This window comes from Rhinoraja longicauda, chromosome 1, assembly GCF_053455715.1.
Source record: "Rhinoraja longicauda isolate Sanriku21f chromosome 1, sRhiLon1.1, whole genome shotgun sequence".
NCBI classification, from domain to species: domain Eukaryota; kingdom Metazoa; phylum Chordata; class Chondrichthyes; order Rajiformes; family Arhynchobatidae; genus Rhinoraja; species Rhinoraja longicauda.
Window position 1 is genome coordinate 14,591,899 of NC_135953.1, and position 21,832 is coordinate 14,613,730.

Genomic DNA, 21,832 nt, shown 5'->3' on the forward strand with positions numbered 1-21,832 from the left:
GTAATGGGGTGCAATTGGGCTTTGTTTACTCTGCTGTGTCCTTCAGGGGTGCATGATTTATAATTGTCATAAGACCATTTGGAAGAAGGAAAAGTGCTAAAGTGCCTGCTGCAGTAAACACCACATCAAAGGAAATCACTGTATCTAGAGTGGACAATAGGTGCAGGAGGCCATTCAGCCCTTCGAGCCTGTACGCACCGCCATTCAATGTGATCATGGCTGATCATTCTCAATCAGTACCCCGTTCCTGCCTTCTCCCCGTACCCCCTGACTCCGCTATCCTTAAGAGTATCTAGCTCTCTCTTGAATGCATTCAGAGACTTGGCCTCCACTGCCTTCTGAGGCAGAGAATTCCACAGATTCATAACTCTCTGACTGAAAAAGTTTTTCCTCATTTCCAGTAGATGAAACTTTGTTTGTTGAGCTGAGCAATCTCCTAAATTGCTCCCAGTGATCACCGTATTTGGCACTCTTAAAGAAAGTCTTGTCTTTTCCGATCTTTGTGTTGTGTTTCAAAGTTTTCTTTAACAGAGTTGGTGCCGTGACTCGCACGACGACTGAAGAAAGCAGAGTCCTTGTTCAAGGACGAGTCCTTGTTCAAGGACTCTGAGAGGGATTTTCCAAGGTTCAGCGCACGTCGTCCGAGCCGAGCTGATCGGCTAAGAAAGGCACTCAACTTTTAAGGTAAGAGCGAGGTTTTCCCCGGGTCCCATTGGGGAAGTGAAAGTAAGAATTTTGAAGGTAAGGAAAAGTGAGAAGAAGGGGGAATTTTAGAAATTACCGGAGCAAAGGAGGAGGTGATAGTGAAGTAAGGAAAAATGGGACAAGAAGGAGGCAGTGTATCGGAGCCGCCTGAAAGAACGCCTGCATGTGTACATGTACCATAATTATGGGGAAGGGACTTGCAAGTGGCTAGACCCTTAGAAGTGGGGTTGCAAATGTATGTGTTTTACTAGGGTTGTAAATGTATGTGTTGTACTAGGGTTGTAAATGTATGTGTAGGAAGGAATTGCAGATGCTGGTTTACACAGGAACTAGACACAAAGTGATGGAGTAAATCTGCGGGACAGGCAGTATCTCTGGAGAGAAGGAATGGGTGACGTTTCGGGTCGAGTCCCTTCTTCAGTGTGTGCTGCATGTATGAACAAAGTATGAACATGTGTTTTGGCGTATCAAAATCTTAAGAGTTTGAATGATTTCCTTGAGGTGTGTATGACTGTGTTTTACTTCGAGTGAGAATTGTGTTGTTTTAAGTGCGTGAATATCCGTGAGATTCTGCATGTTGCATGAGCTGTGGCGACATGCGAGTGAATTTTGATTGTCTTGCACGATCTATGTGTTGTGTTTTAAAGGTTTCTTTAACAGACGTAGCAGCTCTACCTGCTGCACCACTGTGCCAAATCTATATACTAAAACTCTCGTCTGTTTGTTTGTTTGTTCCTGAACTACAGCCAAAACGGTACACGATAGCGCGACAATTTTAGGCCCACCTTACTCACCGACGTCCCTTTGGTGCTAATGGAAGTCGTTTCATTGAAATCAGTGTTATATTTTTTAAGTTATTCACATTTTAAAGTTTAAATCTATCTTCTAGGGAGGGAGTGGGGAGGGAGGCGGGTGGTGGGGAGGGAGGGAGGGGGAGGGAGGATAAGGGGGGTTGAGGGGGATGGAGTGGGGGGGAGGAGAAGGGGGGAGAGGAAGGGGGGAAAAGAGGGATGGAGTGGAGGGAGATGGAGTGGGGGGGAAGATGGGGAGGGGGAGGGGGAGGGGAGGGAGGGGGGAAGGGGGGAGGAGAGGGTGCTGCACCAATGCAGGAGAGGTTTGGGCCCACTTGGTCTAGTTGGTTTATAAATACATCAGAAGAATTTTTTTAAAGAAAAGCTAACGACACAACACAAAATTGTTGATTCAATTCTATTTATTGAACAGTTGGACCCCATTGGACTGCTGTGCAATATCTTACGTTTTTCCAAATTTCACATAACATTTGCCAATCCCTCCACCTAATTACTTACTCAATGCAGATTCTTCTGCAACACTATCCAGACGTCAGTAAAATGCACACGTACATGTCAAACAAACATAAATATTAAGCAAGATATAACATTATCGGATTAAAATATAACATTATGAGATTATAAGATAATCAATATTAATTCAAAGATTGCAGCTGGCCGTGAAGTTAAGTATAGATCTTGGTTTTAATGCATAGGCAGTGCCTCCCTTTTGCTCTCTACATTGCGTATAAAGGTTACTCCACCAGTTAGAATGGGTTGCGGGGTGTATGACATGGATTAGTGTGCTATGATCCACAAGACATCCATGAAGGGGGATCCAGTGTGGGGGTGGGGGGGCCGAGAACAAAGAGGGACCTGGCGTCATGGGGGGGGGGGGGGCGAGAACGAAAGGGGATCCGGTGTGGGGGGGGGGGCTGAGAACAAGGAGGGACCTGGCATCGTGGGGGGGCGCCAAGAACAAAAGGGGACTCGGCATGGGGGAGGGGAGGGGGGGGGGGCTGCGAAGAGCAAAGAGGGACTTATGTGAACTATATTTCACCTGTGCACATTGATATAGATTTAATTTGTAATACGTCCTCTGGCCATCAGAGCAACCGTCTCTCTCTGGCCACTCCTTTCGACTCCTTTAATCGTCTTAAAACTGAAACTAGTTCACATTTTGCCTTGCTAGTTCAAGGTGGGGGTCCACCGTGATCAAAGGGGGACCTGGGTGTGATGATGGTGGCTGCCAAGAGCAAAGAGGGATGGGGGAAAGGGGGGGGGGTGAGAAGGATGAGGAACTATATTGAATGTTCTGTAACTTTGTTGGTGCCCTTTATGTGGCGACTCTTTGCATACTTGTGCTGGAAAATAACTGCAGATGCTGGTTCAAATCAGATAGTTCCTCTGTCCCTCTCTTTCCCCTCCCCCTCCCCAGTTCTCCCACTGTCTTCCTGTCTCCAACTACATCCTACCTTTGACCCGCCCCCTCCCCTGACATCAGCCTGAAGAAGGGTCTCGACCCGAAACGTCACCTACCCCTTCTCTCCTGAGATGCTGCCTGACCCGCTGAGTTACTCCAGCATTTTGTGTCTACCTTTGCATACTAGTGTATTGTATGCAAAACAAAGAATGTCACTGTACCAAGTACACGTGATAATGAATGGAAAGTGTAGTCAGTTAATTATAGGGAGAATAAGATGAAAAGGTAGATAAATGATGGCTTTTAAAAGCTAAATAAAAAATGCAGGTGTATGCTTCTCCCTTCTATTGCCTTAAAATCGGCAGTCCTATCATTCACCTTTGCCTCAGAAACTGCCTGGGGAATAGATTTTTCATTATACCACACTCAGTTACCCAGCCAAGAGTTATTGGAAAATTGGATCAGCTGAGGTGGAATATAAACTCCACAAACTTTTTTGCTCCATTATAAACCCATCCATTTCTCGATGGTCACGGCCAACTGAAGATTTAGCAGTTAAAGAGAATACAAAAAACAAAATCATGCAAATATGATGGGGCTTCATCGATCTTCAGCAGCTTGTGTCCCAAAGCCTATTAAGTATTGATTGAATCACAGTTAATCTCATAGTGTTGGAAGTGCAGTAACTGATCTGCCCACAGCAAAATCCGACATATAATGATGAGTGTCTTTCCTCGCGGGGGAAATATTAGCCAGAACATGACCTCGGACAGGGATGTCTATTGTCTATTGTAATGTTGAAGTTCTAAAAGGCGCTGGTAAGGCCACATTTGGAATATTGTGAGCAATCTTGGGCACCGTATCTGAGGATGTGCTGGCTCTGGAGAGGGTCCAGAGGAGGTTTACAAGAATGATCCCAGTAATGAGTAGGTTAACCTTTGATGTGCTTTTGTCGGCACTGGGCCTGTACTCGCTGGAGTTTTGTAAAATTGGGGGGACCTCATTGAAAGATACAGAATAGTGAAAGGCTTGGATAGAGTGGATGTGGAGAGGATGTTTCCACTAGTGGGAGAGTCTAGGACTGAAGGTCATAGCCTCAGAATTAAAGGACATTCTTTTAGGAAGGAGATGAGGAGAAATTTCTTTAGTCAGAGGTTGGCGAATCTATGGAATTCTTTGCCACAGGTGGCTGTGGAGGCAGTCAATGGATATTTTTGAGGCAGAGATAGATAGTTTCTTCATTAGTACAGGTGTCAGAGGTTATGGGGAGAAGGCAGGAAAATGGGGTTAGGAGGGAGAGATAGATCAGCCATGATTGAATGGCGGAGTGGACTTGATGGGCCGAATGGCCTAATTCTGCTCCTATCACTTATGACCTAGGTGGAATATTATGGAATAGGTGCAAACAGTTCTGGTTCTAGTTGATTACTGCGCAAACACCTCATAAGTGGTTCTCTCGCGCAGGTATTAGTTCAGCCGTTAAGACCTGATCCACCATTAATGACTTTATGATCTGTAACTTAGTCGAGAGTCCAGTCGAGAGTCCACTTGCCTACATTCCAAAATTCTATCAAACTTCAGATTGGTATTTGCCTTTGGCTTATGAGCCATTTAGAGAATTCCTGATTTACACCGTCCCTTATGTGAAGTAGTACTTCCCCTCTGCAGATTGATACAGATTTTATTTGTAATATGTCTGTCCTCTTGTTCTGGCCATCAGAGGAACCGGCCCTCTCTGGCCACCCTTTCGACTCCAATAATAATCATCTGAAAACTGGAACCAGTGACATTTTTGCCTTGCTATTTCAAGGGTATGTATATAAGCCGCCTCTACACCACGAGTGTTCATGATTCAAACGTGTTAGTGCTGACATAATCAAATTGAATCATATTGAATCAATTTGGCAACCTCTCCAAGGCTCAGAACTAAGCATAAAACTCTAATTGGATATAACCCGAGCTTTATATAACTAAATTGGCTTCGTCCCCTTTGAATTCCAACTCCTTCACGCTGTATCTCTACACTACCGTAAACTAAAAACTAGGCTGATCCAAATAATCTACAAATATCAAGAAAAACTGGGGTCACACAGCTCTCGAAAGATTCTGCTTGACCTCGCAAATACGTTCAGCATCATTGGCAGGTGTCACTCATCACATTGCAGTAATTAGAGCACATATCCATTTAAACCTACTTTAATACAATGCGTGGTATTGAGAGGCCAGAATGGGACCTCTGCTTAATATCTCTTTTTTTTTTTAAAACAACACTCTCAGCAATGTGGTATCCAAAAGCATTGCTATGTAATAGGAAGGCACTCAAATTACAGAAAATCAAATTGAGGTTAGAAGTGCATTAATTAAAAAATTAAAATATTATGTGAGTGTAAACATTGGTATATATACCAAACCATTACCAGAATGTGTTAATCTTGTATATATCCAGTTAAAACACGATTTGAACACCCTCTTATTAGACAAGACTACAACACTCCTTCCTCAAGAAATGGTACGCGGACCACGTGCTTTTCATCCAGTCCGTGCAGGATCTCACTCATCTTTACCGCGGTCGAGGTCTTGATACATTTCTATGAGACGTCCAGCCTCGCGCTCACCAGAAAGTAAAGCACCGTGGGTGGTAGAGTAAAACTTCCTGTGAGTTGCCTCTCCCGCAAACAAAATCTGCATAGGCTGTCGGGAGGAAAAACACACTGAAGTGGGCAGAGAAATGGCAGGTGGAATTTCACCCGAGCAAGTGTGAGGTGCTGAGCTTTGGGAGGTCGAATGCAACGCAAAGCTACAGGGTTGATGGCAGGATCCTTAACAGCATTGATGTGTGGAAAGATGTTGGGGACCAAGTCAATAGACAATAGGTGCAGGAGCAGGCCATTCGGCCCTTCGAGCCAGCACCGCCATTCAATGTGATCATGGCTGATCATTCACAATCAGTACCCCGTTCCTGCCTTCTCCCCATACCCCCTGACTCATTAAGAGCTCTATCTAGCTTTCTCTTGAAAGCATCTAGAAAATTGGCCTCCACTGCCTTCTGAGGCATAGCTCTTTGAAAATGACCAGTAGCTAGAGTGGTAAAGAAGGTATATGGTATGCTCGCCTTCATTAGTCATACCACTGACTCCCTCTCTCTCTCCTGACTCTCAGCATGAAGAAGGGTCTCGACCCGAAATGTCACCTATTCCTTTTCTCCAGAGATGCCGTCTGACTCACTGAGTCACGCCAGCATTTTGTGTCTATTTTCACTGACTTTAAGAGTCAGAAAGTCACGATGAAGTTCTCCAAGACAATGGTTTGACCACATTTGTTGTATCGCAAGCAGTTCTGGTCGCCCCCTTTACAGAAAGGATGTGAAAACGTTAGAAAGGGCGCAGAAGGGGGGTTTTACCAGAATGATGCCTGGATTAGGTGATATTAGCTACAAGGAGAGGTCGGACAAATTTTATATTGTTTCTTCTGGAACACCAGAGGTTGGGGAGACTTGAGACGTGATAGAGGTATATAAAATAAGAGGCATACGTTGGTGGATAGTGAGAACCTTTTTTCCCCCAAGGTGAAAATATCAAAGACTAGTGGGCATAGCTTTCAGGTAGCAGGGGCGAAGTTTAAAGGAGATGTGCAGGTAATTGAGATTAGTTTATCTTGACATCATTTTCGGCACAGACATTGTGGGCCAAGGGGCTTGTTCCATGCTGTATGACTCTATGACTCCAATCTCATATACTGAGTAGCAGTACACAGATGACCTTTGCACAGACACACATTTGGAGGCTGAGCTGAATTCCTTCACCACGTGAAGATGGTTTACATAAAACATCCACCAACAAAAGTCTCAGGTCAACTTGGCCGCACCACACACCACCCATCTTCCCAGCAAATCACTCGCGCTAATGGAAGGCAATGCAGTTCACACGTGGCTTTTCGGCCTTCCGTAGAACCCCGCATGGTGTGACTTCTATCCTTCTGTAATCTCAAGCCTCAGAAGGCAGTGGAGGCCAATTCGCTGGATGCTTTCAAGAGAGAGTTAGATAGAGCTCTTAATGATAGCGGAGTCAGGGGGTATGGGGAGAAGGGAGGGATTGTGGATGATCAGCCATGATCACGATGAATGGCGGTGCTGGCTCGAATGGCCTCCTCCTGCACCTATTGTCTATTGTCTATTGTAATTCGAGCTTCTCAATTGGCACAGCAATTCCCCTTAAATATCATAGCCTTCTGGTGCAGTGGTAGAGTTGTTGCCTTACAGCGCCAGAGACCCGGGTTTGATCCTGACTGCAGGTGCTGGCTGTATGGAGTTTGTACGTCCTCTCTGTGACCTGCGTGGGTTTTCCCCGGGTGCTCTGGATTCCTCCCACGCCCCAAAGATGAGCAGGTTTGTAGGTCGACTGGCTTCGGTAACATTTGTAAAATGGCTCTCGTGTGTAATGTATGCTAGTGTAATGGGGGTCGCTGGTCAGCACGGACTCGGTGGGCCGAAGGGCCTGTTTCCGCGCTGTATCTCTAAACTAAAGTACCCGGGACAAGAGTCTCACATTTACACTTGTTTAAAAACAACTGTTGGTTGAATACAAACTATGTCTTTCCAAGGTACATTTGCAGCACCGTGCTCTCATCCAGCTGAGATCGGTCATTATTTAGTTTAGTTTAGGTTCGAGATACAGTGCGGAAACAGGCCCTTCAGCCCACCGAGTCCACGCAGACCAGCGATCCCCGCACACTAACACTATCCGACACACAATAGGGAGAATTTGCAAATTTACCAAGCCAATTTGCCTACAAACCTGTACGTATTTGGAGTTTGGGAGGAAACTAGATATCCCGGCGAAAACCCATGCAGGTCGCAGGGAGTATAAGAAAATAACTGCAGATGCTGGTACAAATCGAAGGTATTTATTCACAAAATGCTGGAGTAACTCAGCAGGTCAGGCAGCATCTCAGGAGAGAAGGAATGGATGACATTTCGGGTCGAGACCCTTCTTCTGACTGATGTCAGGGGGGCGGGACAAAGGAAGGATATAGGTGGAGACAAGAAGATAGAGGGAGATCTGGGAAGGAGGAGGGGAAGAGAGGGACAGAGGAACTATCTAAAGTTGGAGAAGTCAATGTTCATACCGCTGGGCTGCAAGCTGCCCAGGCGAAATATGAGGTGCTGTTCCTCCAATTTCCGGTGGGCCTCACTATGGGACTGGAGAAGGCCCATGACAGAAAGGTCAGACTGGGAATGGGAGGGGGAGTTGAAGGTCACAGGGAGAATGTACAAATTCCTTACAGACTGCACCCGAGGTCAGGATTTATCCCGAGTCTCTGGTGCTGTCTGGCGGCAACGCTACTGCTGCTCCACCGTACCGTCATCTTGGTCAGCATGGATGAACTAGACTAATGGGCCTGCTTCCATGACTCTATGGTTCGATTTGTAATATTATGTGAATATAATATTAACTGAGATATCTCGGAGTTAGGTTTGAGACAACCAAGGGCCATTTGTCCTCCACCTGCTCATGCATGTGTAAAGAGTTTGGACGTGCTACTTACAGCTGCTTTTGTGCTCTTTGGATAAGGCAGCGGCTTTGCAAGTTTCTCGACGTCTGCTCCTGTCGATCCGACTCGCGTGTAGGAGTATGAGCCGCGGATGTATGGGTTACTGCCCCATCCAGACCTCAGGATCCTCCGGGGCTTCGCAATGTGTGGATTGCCTGCAAGAGAGATTCCAATTAAGGGCTCAGTCCTTGTACGCCAATATATGGATGATACACACAAAGTAACTGAGTGGGACAGGCAGCGTCTCCGGAGAAAAGGAATGGGTGACGTTGCAAGTCAAGACCCTTCTTCAGACTGGGTTCGTTTACCAAGGTATAAGTCGTAAATGATCTGACAAGAGGCAATTTTAACAACTTCCTGTTGTAGGTAAGTTATAGCATGTTATAGGATCCTGTTATTGGAAAGATGTTATCAAGCTGGGTACAGAGAAGATTTGTACGGATGATGCCAGGACTAGAGGCAGAGGTTGAGTGGGCTTGGGACTCTATCCCTTGGAGTGCAGGAGGATGAGGGGTGATATTATAGAGGTGATTAAAATGATGAGAGGAATAGATCGGGTAGATGCAGAGTCTCTTTCCCAGAGTAGGGGAATCGAGGACCAGAGGACATAGGTTTAAGGTGAGATTTTATAGGAATCTGAGGGATAACTTTTTCATACAAAAGGAGGTGGGTGTGTGGAACAAGCTGCCAGAGGATGTAGTTGAGGCAGGGACTATCTCAACATTTAAGAAGCAGTTAAGACAGGTACATGGATAGGCCAGGTTTAGAGGGATATGGACCAAATGCTGGCAGGTGGGACTAGTGTAGATGGGACGTGTTGGCCGGTGCGGGCAAGTTGGGCCGAAGTTCTTGCTTCCACAGTGCGTCACTCTATGACTCTATGAACCTGTGGCAATTTGTAACCAAGCCATGTGGAGTCATACAAGCATCAGGAGTGACGCTTCTAATCCTTGCAGTTTCATAGCTCAAGGGTTGTTAAAGCTTGTTCCTCGTCCCATCCATCACCGAGGTACGAGACAAAAGTCCGATTGAACAATGTGTTTAAGTTGTACTTTTGCCCAGTCATTTGGCATTGCACAACGGCAGGATGCCAGCTATTGGTGGAGTCACATTTATTGGCAAAATGGAACACTGTTAAATAAGCAATTAGATACAAGAATCTTTCGAAGCAGTTTTTGAGCTATGGCAACGGGTACATACTGTGCACAGTGTGAACTGTTTGTGGCTCATTTAAAAGGGCACACGATATATCTGCCCTGGGCCATTGTTACAGTACACACCGCATTTCTCGTTGCTACAACTAGAAATCATCCACAGCCTAGAAAGTGCCCATTGGCCAGCCAGAGGTACCGAGCGGATGATCGCGAGATCCAAAATGACATGGAAGTGGTCAGCCGATTTGCTTCATTCCATGTGATGTCAAGATACAGGATAGCAATTTATGGATTAAGGGGTCAAACTTGACAGAAGCAAATAATTGTTGCTTAGATTAAACAGAGTGAATTAGATTTTAAAATTGCTCTCATTAACAAGGTATCCAATCGACCATCTCTTCGTCCTATGTGCCATTTGTGTGGAGTTGTCATTGAAGGCAGAAAACAATACGGTCCTAGTCCAAGCAAATAGGCCATAAGTCATAAGGTCATAAGTGATAGGAGCAGAATTAGGCCATTCGGACAATCGAGTCTACTCCGCCATTCGATCATGGCTGATCTATATTTCCCCCCTCAACTCCATTCTCCTGCCTTCTCCCCATTACCCGACACCCGCACTAATCAAGAACCTGCCAATATCAATCAAGAATCTGTCAATCTCCGAGACTGGTGTTGTTCTGGAGCAAGTAAGAATTTCATCGTTTTTTTGTCAGAACATATGACAATTAAACTCTTGACTGGTAGCAGCTGACTTGGTACAACTCACCATTCCCCCCCCCCCTCTCTCTCTCTCTCTTACTCCTCAGGGCTTGCCTCTTAGGTTCTGCTCTCACCCCCTCTGCTGCTGCCCGGCTAAGAGGCTGCCTGGCGGACACTGGCTAACGACTGGTCGGCTGGATGTCTGTCTGACTGGGAATGGTCTGCCCTGACTCACTGCTTGGCTGGCTGGGTAGTGGATAGCTATCTGCTCTGGCACTCTCTGTTCACTCCAGCTGCGGCCCCTGTTGCTCTTTGTCTCCTCTCCTCCACTGTAGGTTTATAGGCCTCAACAGCCTTCTGTGGCAAAGAATTCCACAGATTCACCACCCTCTCACGAAATAAATTCCTCCCCATCTCTGCCCTAAAGGAATGTCCTTTGATGGTTTCTGAGGCTATGACCTCTAGTCCTGGACTTGCCCACAAGTGGAAACATCCTCTCCACATTCGCTCTATCCCAGCCTTTCACTATTCACTAATAGAAGTGTAGATGGGCAAAAAGGACAGCATGGACATAGGCCCAAGGCCCTTTATCTGTGCTGAATGACTGTAATAAGACATGTTGAGAATGACGTCTGGTATGGAAGACGGTAAAGTCTCAGCCTGTCTGAACAAGCCATTCCAAGAGGCCTGTCTCACTATAACTTAACTTCTGGGTTCAATGTTGAATGTGCATTGGCAGGAATTGTTCTCACAGTGGCCAACCTCCACGCTGCAACCCTCTTTGTTCTTGGCGGCCTCCCACATCTGGTCTCTCTTTGTTCTCACAGCGGCCCCCCCACACCTGGGTCCCTCTTTGTTCTTGGCGGCCTCCCACATCTGGTCTCTCTTTGTTCTCACAGCGGCCCCCCCACACTGGGTCCCTCTTTGTTGTCGGCGGCCCCCCCACACCAGGTCTCTCTTTGATCTCACAGCAACCCCCCCCCCCCCCCCACGAGGGGTCCCTCTTTATTCTCGGCGGCCCCCCCACACCAGGTCTCTCTTTGATCTCACAGCAACCCCCCCCCCCACACTGGGTCCCTCTTTGTTGTCGGCGGCCCCCGGCCCCCCCACACCAGGTCTCTCTTTGATCTCACAGCAACCCCCCCCCCCCCCCCCCCCACACTGGGTCCCTCTTTGTTCTCGGCGGCCCCCCCACAGCAGGTCTCTCTTTGTCCTCACATCAACCCCTTCACGAGTGGTCCCTCTTTGTTCTTGGTGGCCCCCCATGCCGGGTCCCAATTTGTTCTTGGCGGCCCCCCAGGCCAGGTCTCTGTTTATTCTCACAGCACCCTCCCCACGCCGGGTCCCTCTGTTCTCACAGCAACCCCCCCCCCCCCCCACGCTGGGTCTCTCTTTGTTCTCACAGCGCCCCCCCCCCCAAGAGGGGTCCCTCTTTGGTCTTGGCGGCCCCGCACACTGGGTCCCTCTTTGTTCTCACAGCAAACCCCCCCCCCAACGCCGGGTCCCTCTTTGTTCTCGGCGGCCTGACCTCGACCAACCCGCCAAGTGCAGTCAAGGGGAAAGCGGTCCATTGGGTGGGGTCCTGGCTTGAACAAGAGGACGATGGCTTTGTTTGTTCAAGTTCAAACATCCTCATGCAAGGCATCACCGCAGTTCTTCAGGGCACTGTTCAAAGGCCCGTCAACTTCCTTCCATCGTAAGGCATTTAGCGCAAATGTTTGCTGATGGTTATGCAATTTTCAAAGGCATTTGGAACAACTCAGCAAGTGAAGCATCCCACGTATGTGTGCAGCGATATCACTGCAACAATCAAGCATGGCCTGAGAATTGGCACATGATGTTCATGCCATAAACATGCCGACAATGACCATCAAGGTTAGAGTCTAATTACCTCCCCTTGATATGCAAAAGTTTTACTATTACTGGGTTTCCCAGCCTTGACTGGAGATTCAACTAAACCTGGCAGATAACCAGCCTGAAGACAGTCCCAACACAAAACGTCATCTGACCATTCCACACAGATGCTGCCTATCCTGACAAATTTCTCCAGCAGAAAAAAAGGAACTGCACGTGCTGGTTTACAAAACAAAAAGCACAAAGTGCTAGTGTAACTCTGTGGGTCGGGTAGCATCTCTGGAGAACATGGATAGTGACGTTTTGGGTGATGTTTCAGGTCATCTGTTTCTCCAGCACCTCGTTGTTTGCTCAAGATTCCAGCATCTGCACTTTCTTATGTCTCCATACAGCCAATGTGCATCTCTGGAAAAGATGTGTAGGTGATGTTTCAGAGAGGCACCCATCTTCAGACTGTTTCTCCAGCATGTTGTTGTTTGCTGAAGATTCCACCATCTTGTCTCTCCAAACAACCAAAATGGTTACAAGATCAAATCAGAAGCTGATTATCCTGTGGTGAGTGACCGAGGAGTTAGATATAGCTCTTAGGGCTAACGGAATCATGAGATATGGGAAGAATGCAGGAACGGGGCACTGATTTTAGATGTTCAGCCATGATCATATTGAATGGCTCGGAGAGCCGAATGGCTTACTCCTACACCTATTTTCTCTGTTTGTATCTCACTCCCTAATATCCTAAACTTTTCCATTTACAAGGCACAAAGCAGGACTTGTGTTGGAATCCTTTCCACTCGCCGAGGTGCAGTTCCATTAAATGCCGAGAAGTATCCAGGACAAGGCGCAGCGGTAGAGTTGCTACGTTACAGCACCAGAGACCCGGGTTCGATCCTGACTACAGATGCTGCCTGTACGAAGTGTTTGCATTCTCCCCGTGACCTGCGTGGGTTTTCTCCAGGTGCCCCGGTTTTTCTCCCACACTCCAAAGACGTACAGGTTTTTTAGGCTAATTGGCTTCGGTATAATTGAAAGTTGCCCCCAGTGTGTAGGGAAATCCTGGTGTGTGGAGATGGCTGGTCGGCGCGTACTCAATAAGCCGAAGGGCCTGCTCCCATGCTGGATCTCTAAAGTCTAAGACAAACCAGCCATGCGATTGTAACTCTGTCCACCAGCCTAAATATTGATTACTTGCACTGTGCTACCCTGACAGCACCTCCCAAAACCCACGACAAATGCAACAGCACTTGGAAACACCTTTGGTTTAGGTTATTGCCACGTGTACTGAGGTGCAGTGAAAAGTTTTTGTTGTGTTTTAACCAGTCAGCGGAAAGACAATACATGATTTCAGTAGACCCATTTACTGTGTATAGATAGATACATGATAAGGGAATAACGTTTAGTGCAAGGTAAAGCCAGTAAAGTCCGATCAAGGACAGTCCGAGGGTCACCAATAAAGTAGATAATAGTTCAGCGCTCGTTGTTGGTACGACGATTCAGTTGCCTGAAAACAGCTGGGAAGCAAGTCCCTGAATCGGGAGGTGTGCGTTTTCACACTTCCATACCTTTTGCATGATGGGGGAACGGGAGAAGAGGGAGTGGCCAGGGTGCGACTCATCCATGATTATGCTGCTGGCCTAAGGCCTATCACAGACCTTTCACTGAGATGGTCAAACTGCCTCAAGATGCGGACTACAGTGGTGTTAACTGCTGCTTCCGACCCCTTGGTCATGAGATAGCACGGCACTGAGGGCCCCGTGTGCTCCCGTCCTGTGCCTCACCATCGTCCCTAGCTGACTGCATCTAAGCCACCGACCGCTGAGCTGAGTGCCCCTGTGTTACTGTGCGGATGGGTGAGGTGCCACCTGGTGAGGAGTCTGAGCACGCACTGGGTCCTGATACCCGAGGGGTGCCTGCAAAGGTAGAAAGAAGACAGGGTTATAACGAAGAAAGCAACTATCAGCAGCCCTGCACTTACCTCAGAAACTACACTGGGCATCCTGACTGCTCTTTGATGGCCAACGTGGTCTATGGTAGACTAGCATGCATTGTCAATGAGGAAATACTTGGGTAAGTTTGGAGATACAGTGCAGAAACAGGCCCCTTAGCCCACCATGTCTACGAAGACCAGCGATCCCTGTACACTAGCACTATCCCACATACGAGGGACAAGTTACAATCTGTTACTGGAGCCAATTAACCTACAAACCTGTACATAGAGAGCTATTGATAGAGGGTTATAGAGATAGAGTGATAATATAGAGAGATTGAGAGATAGATAAATATAGAGAGAATAGAGGTAGATCATATATATATATATATATATATATATGTGTATATATATATATATATAGATAGATACACATACGTATATGTAAAGAGAGAGAGAGAGAGAGAGAGAGAGAGAGAGAGAGAGAGAGAGAGAGAGAGAGAGAGAGAGAGAGAGAGAGAGAGAGAGAGAGAGAGAGAGAGAGAGAGAGAGAAAGAGAGAGAAAGAGAAAGAGAGAGAAAGAGAGAGAGAAAATGGAGAGACAGAGAGAAAGAGAGAGAGAAGATGCAAGTAGCTGCTTTTGCAAAGTAACAGCATTTGGGGTCAACATGTATTATTAGATTATGTGATAGGAGCAAAACTCCTGATCGTTTTCTGATTATAACCAAACACCGGGGAAATAGTTGTTGAAGTTGCTGTGGAGTATTGTGTTCAGTTTTGCTCACCCTGCTATGGGAAAGATGTTATCAAGCTGGAAGAAGCGCAGAGAAGATTTGCGAGTATTTTGCCAGCACTTGATGGCCTGAGCGAAAGGGGGAGGTTGAGCAGGCTAGGACTTTATTCCTTGGAGTGCAGGAGGATGAAGGGTGATCTTGGAGAGGTGTATAAGATAATGAGGGACGGTATAGATGGGTCATTGTGGTCGGTATGGACAAGTTGCACCAAAGGCCCTGTTTCCATGCTTTTATATCAGTGCGTCTAATGTGTACAAATCCCACACCGAGCTCACAACAGCTCCCTGAACTTTGTCAAATCCTGGATCCAACATGGAAGCACAAAAACTCCAGATGCTGGAATCCTGAGCAAATTGTGGACGCAGCCCAGACCACGGCACAAACCAACCTCCCTTCCATTGACTCCATTTATACCTCGCGCTATACTTCGGCAAGGCCAGCACATAATCAAGGACGAGTCGCACCCTGGCCACTGTTCTCCCCTCTCCCATCGGGCAAAAGGTATAGAAGCGTGAAAATACACACCTCCAGATTGAGGGGCAGTTTTTCCCCAGCTGTTATCAGGCAACTGAATCGTCCCACCACAACCAGAGAGCAGTGCTGAACTGCTATCTACCTCACCAGTGACCATCCGATTACCTTTGATCGGACTTTACCTTGCACTAATCGTTATTCCCTTATCATGTATCTATACAGTGTAAATGGCTCGATTGTAATCTTGTATTGTCTTTCCGCTGACTGGTTAGCACATAACAAATGCTTTTTACTGTACCTCGATACACGTGATAATAAACTAAACTGAACTGAGAAACCGAAAAGCTGCAGTGGAGCAATCTGAAGATGGCTCCCAACCCGAAACGGCATCTGCCCATTCCTTCCACAGAAGCTGTCCGACCCATTGAGTTCCTCCAGCACTTTGTTCTTTGTTTTAACATCCCCGGCTCGTACATGGTAATGGATGTTTCCACTTTAAGTCCGAGGAAGAATTGTGGAACATCGCATGGCTAAGCTAAATTAAGACAAGCTTTCCCCCCCCCCCCCCCCCCCCACTTTAAAGAAGTTAAAAGCTTGACAAAGGGCCACTCAAAATCATACATTTCATACTTGTTGAATCCAAATACCAGCCGTTAAAAAGCCTTTTTCCAGAATAAACATTGATGTTTTCTTTTGGGAGGGCAAGGAACAGGCTGTGACTGAACTGGTATAGACTCAGGAAATATGACGCTCGAGGAAATACAACATTTCAGAAGTCAATCCCAAAATATTTTGACCCACTTTCGTTTGTGGCTTTTGGTACACGGTCAGCCTTTTTCCATTTGATCCGCCTTATTTAACCCTCGATGGTCAAAGTGCTTGAGGAGCTTCCATAATTCATAACCATTCATAAGTGATAGGAGCAGAATGAGGCCATTCGGCCCATCAAGTCTACTCCGCCATTCTACACAGGCCCAACCGTCCATGGCAAGGAAAATGTCCTTTTCCCTCGAGTTTTGTGTCTTGCCCGGAAATTATTTGTCAAGCCTCCTGTGATTCACTGATAAACCACAAGCCTGAATTGCAAACGTACCTAAGACCCGGACGGAAAAAGGCAAAAAGCACAAATCCTCAGATGCTGCAAATCTGAAATAAAATCGGAAAATGCTGGAGATACTCAGCAGGTCAGGCAGCATCTGCGGAGGAGAGGCAGAATTAAGGTTTCAGGACAAACATCTCAGAAGCAATGCCTTCTACTCCTCAAATGTCATCCACTATAGCTTTTGCTACAGAGATACCTCTTTGCCTAGTTTCATCTCTTCTGAATGAAATTCAGTAAGTATTTGCACTTGCTGGCTTCACAGCCAGGGCAGCAGTTATTGCCAATCCCGAATGGTGAGGCGTATAGGAAGGGTCTGCAGATGCTGGGCACGACCCTTCTTCACACCCAAAACGTCACCCATACCTTCCATCCACAGATGCTGCCTGAGTTACTCCAGAATTTTGTGTCTATCTTCCGAATTGTGAGGCAGTTGTTGGAAATTTCAAAGTCACCCATGTCCAGGGCCTATGCAGCCACGTCGAGGTTTTCCATGTAAGGAAGGCCAATACCCTTCCCTGAAAGGCATCAGTGAACCAAATGGAGTTTACAATAACCCAGGGGTTTCATGGTAAAAGGTAGCACTGGTAGCATGGTGACTCTTGTGTACTGCATCAATGGTTTTCTTTATTGTCACGTGTACCAGCGCCAGTGAAACACTACTAGTGTTTATCTACTTTAGTGTAGTCTGCTGTTCTTACGTTCTTGTATTTGTAGGATTGCACCTAAAGTATAGTGAGAGCGTTACTGAACTGCTCGCAAAGAAAAGAATTTCACTTCACGCCTCGTCAGCAATCAGCATAATCAAGGACGAGACTCACGCCGGACACTCCCTCTTCTCCCGTCTTCCATCAGGCAAGACGTACAGAAGTGTGAAGACACACACCTTCAGAATGAGAGGAGATCTTATCGAAACGTATAAGATTATTAAGGGGTTGGACACGTTAGAGGCAGGAAACATGTTCCCAGTGTTGGGGGAGTCCAGAACAAGGGGCCACAGTTTAAGAATAAGGGGTAGGCCATTTAGAACTGAGATGAGGAAAAACTTTTTCAGTCAGAGAGTTGTGAATCTGTGGAATTCTGCCTCAGAAGGCAGTGGAGGCCAATTCTCTGAATGCATTCAAGAGAGAGCTGGATAGAGCTCTTAAGGATAGCGGAGTCAGGGGGTATGGGGAGAAGGCAGTGTAGATTAGTGTAATGGTGTCACTCATGTTATGTGTCATGCTTTTGTAGTTACACCCCTTTAGCTTTTGAGTGACTGCTGCTTGGGTGATTCGGGTCAGTGTAAGTGCAACGTGCAGGCGTGAGGTCATGCTTGCTATGTAGTTAATAAAGTCTTTGGTTTATTATCTAGGTGTACGGCTTCTGTTATTATACAGCCAACACAACATGGTGTCAGAAGTGTACGGACTTACGCCAAATTCTATTGTTTTCCTCTTGTTTTTATCTTAGTTTGTTATTTTTCTACTTTGTGCGATGGCTTCTGCTCTCAGGAAACCGGAGATCTTGGTGTTTGATGCAGATCTCGCGGAACGGTGGCGTGTTTCTGAAGAGGATTTTTCAATCTACATAGAAGCTGCATACCCTACGGCTGTTCCTGCTCTTCGTGCGTCAATCCTTCTTCATTTGGCGGGCACGGAAGCTGCTCGTCGTGCCAGAAGATTTCACTATGCACCGGCTAGAGTTGATGCTAATGGTGTCCAAATTGCTGCGGAGTCTATCCGTGACCCTGAATGTCTCCTGCGTAAATTCCGACAATTATGTGAGTTACAAATCAATGTGAGCATTGAACGCCATAAATTCTTTTCAAGGAATCAAAAACAAGGAGAGCCTGTTGAGTTATATGTTAGTGCGCTCAAGCATATCTCTAGTCGATGTGAATTTGGAGATATTCACGATAGTCTTGTTCGTGATCGTTTAATCCATGGCATACTGAATGATAAGGTGCGCGTTGAATTACTGGGGGAAGTTGACCTAACCTTAGCGGCTGCTGAAAACCGCTGTCGCATAGCTGAATTGACTGATGCTCACATTAAAACTCTGGGACATTCTGCTGCTCGTGAAATTAATGCAGCCAGCATGTCTTATCAAACTTCTCCGTGTTTATCTCAACTGCCAGTCACCAAGTTAAGATTGATCGATAATTGCTTCAACTGTGGAGGTTCACATGTCGCGGTTCGTGATCGTTGCCCTGGTTATGGAAAACTATGTCGGCTTTGCAACAAACGAAACCATTTCATTAGGTGTTGTCGATTACGCAGTAACAGATTTCAAACGAGACAGTCAGTTAACTCGCTTGCCCATGATGAAGGTTCAATCTCTGAGTTCTCACACCCAGTTCCCATGATTGTACAAACAGCTGGCGAAAGTGCAGAGATTGATATACATGCTTTGTCTAATTCAGTGCACCAACAGCTAGATCCCAAGGTCGCATTGCTCATTAATGGTAAAACCCTTTATCTCAAAGTCGACTCGGGAGCGCGCTGCAACGTTATCTGTTTGGCTGTCTTCCAGAAGCTGAAAAACACAGAAACCTTATTTCCAACAGTTACATCACTTGTCTCATTTGCTGGAACTCGAGTACACCCCATCGGTCAAGTTAAGTTACGTTGCTGTCTCAACTCACGTGCCCACATCCTGGATTTTTACGTGGTACGTGAGAATGTACCATCCCTACTGGGTGCTGATGCATGCCTAGATATGGGTTTGATCACTTTCAGCCCTTCTGTCTGTCCTCTGACTACAGACTGTGATTTTACACGTCAAATTCTCACACAATACAAAGATTTGTTTAATGATAAGCTGGGCAAGCTGCCTGTCAGGTACACGATTACCATTGACCCTGAGACAATCCCAGTTGTTCGTCCAGCTCATAGGATTCCCCACGCTATGCGGGATTGTGTTCAAAGTGAACTTAACATAATGGTGTCTCTGGGTGTGCTTACTCCCGTATCTGACCCCTCAGACTGGGTCTCCACAATGGTTGTCGCTGCTAAGAAGAACAGAGACGAGATACGGATTTGTATCAACCCCAAGGACTTAAACGCAGCGATCAAACGACCACGTTATCCCATGCGCACTGTGGATGAGATTGCTGCGCAGATGGCTGAAGCAACTGTATTCACGGTGCTAGATGCCAAGAGCTCATTTTGGCAGATTCCACTGGAACTTAACTCCTCTAAGCTGACGAGTTTCAGCACTCCATTCGGACGTTATAAATTTCTTCGGATGCCTTTTGGTATATGTTCTGCCAGTGAAGTATTTCAACAAGCCATGGAGCAGTTGTTTGCGGGCTACCCGTGCTCCATTGTAGTGGACGATATCCTCATTGCTGGAAAAACGGTCAACGAGCACGATGCCAATATGTCAAAAGTGTTGAAGCGTGCCGAGGCCATCCATCTCAAGCTAAATCCTCTGAAATGCAAGTTCAGAGTGAATGAGGTAAAATACTTAGGCCATATATTTACCAAAGACGGCCTCAAAACTGATCCAGCGAAAACTAGTGCTATCAACGAGCTTCCAGCACGCACAGACGTGCTCAGTTTGCAGAGATTCCTTGGCATGGCCAACTATTTGAGCAAATTCATTCAGGACTTCAGTGAAATTTCGGCCCCATTACGCCAGCTTACACACAAAGACATTGCTTGGACTTGGCACGAGCAACAACAGACAGCATTTGACACTCTTAAACGGCGGATGTCTAATGCTCCGACTCTGGCTTACTTTGACCCTAAACTACCGATTACTCTTACTTGTGATGCCTCACAACACGGGCTGGGCGCTGCATGCCTTCAGAATGATGGCAATGGCAATAAGCCTGTTGCCTATGCTTCACGCACCATGACTGACACAGAACAACGATCTGCCCAAATTGAAAAAGAGCTGTTAGCGGTTGTTTTTGCCTGCAAGAAATTCAACGATTTCATCTTTGGCCGCACTGTCACAATTGAAACTGACCACCAACCTCTGATCAGCATTGTCAACAAACCTATCCACACCTCTCCAGCGCGCCTACAACGGATGTTACTGCAACTTCAGAAATATGACATGGTGCTGATCCACAAACGCGGTAAGGATATGCACCTGGCCGATACTCTTTCGCGTGCACCCCGGAAGACATGCGAGGGTCCGCCCTCACCGGATGACGACTTTGTTGTGATGAGTGTGTCTTTTATCCCTTCGTCCCGCATGGAGGACCTGGTTGCCCACACTGCTGTTGACAGTGCCCTACGGTCGCTAACCTCCGTCATTAAGCGCGGCTGGCCAGACAAGCACTACAATGTTCCGCTGCCAGTCCGGCCCTTCTTTGCTGTCCGGGATGAGCTCGTGCTGCAAGATGGCATCATTTTAAAAGGACACAAGGCCGTGGTTCCTGCCTCGCTGTACCACCGGTATTTTAATGCTGTCCATGCGGGACACCCGGGTGCTGAAGCCACTGTTTCACGGGCGAGAAGCATGTTTTACTGGCCTGGCATGGCCGAATACATCACCGAGAATGTGGCATCCTGCGCAGTGTGTAACAGTTTGGCTCCTCACCAACAAAAGCAACCACTTCTTTCCCATCCGGTACCTGAGCTCCCGTGGTCTACAGTCACAGCTGACATATTTGATTGGCATGGCAAACAATACCTGGTGCTCGTGGATTCTTATTCAGGATGGTTCGACATTGATTTTCTCAGCAGCCCCACTTCCAGCGGAGTGATTTCAAAGTTATCTCGCCACTTTTCAGTCCATGGATCCCCGGTCAAACTGCTAACTGACGACGGCAGTCAATTCACCAGCCAACAATTCAGGGAGTTCGCTAGACACTGGAATTTTCACCATATCACCAGCAGCCCCGAATATCCCCAGTCTAACGGGCTGGCTGAACGGGCTGTTAAAAGTGCTAAACAGCTCATGGAACGTTCGTACAGAGCAAAATCGGACATATTCCTGGATCTGCTTAACTTACGCAACATCTCCCGTGACCCCATCTTGGGTTCACCGGCTCAACGTTTATTGTCAAGGCAAACCCGTGCCACAGTGCCTGTAGCCAATCAAGCTTTAGTCCCACAAGTGTTTCCACCGGAGGAGGCTCAATCCAGGTTGCAACAGAAGCGTGACATTCAGAAACGATGGTTTGACAAGACAAGTAGGCCACTGCCACCGCTGACCAAAGGGCAGGTGGTCCGCTTACAGACTGACAGAGGCAATGACCGTATCGGAGTCATTTCTGGAATTGCTTCAGAGCCACGCTCATATATCGTTAGTGCCGATGGCGGTACCTACCGGCGTAACAGGCGACACATCCTGCCTGTGAACGAGCCAGTTCCTCCTCAATATAATCCAGATGGTACAAGTTCGCTTCCGTTTGCGCCTAGTGGCA

General features: G+C 46.9%; 1 protein-coding gene across 2 annotated transcripts in view; it reads right to left on the minus strand.

Moving 5' to 3' along the window:
* Nucleotides 1-1,900: 1,900 nt before the first annotated feature.
* Nucleotides 1,901-21,832, minus strand: part of smox (spermine oxidase) — a 49,543-nt gene continuing 29,611 nt past the window's right edge. For both annotated transcript variants that reach the window (XM_078408035.1, XM_078408095.1), the window contains exons 6-7: nt 8,464-8,624; nt 1,901-5,610 (exon numbers count right to left, since the gene is read on the minus strand). In XM_078408035.1, the coding sequence (XP_078264161.1) occupies nt 5,470-5,610; nt 8,464-8,624 (302 nt within the window). In that variant the 3' untranslated portion in view covers nt 1,901-5,469. The remainder of the gene's footprint in view (nt 5,611-8,463; nt 8,625-21,832) is intronic.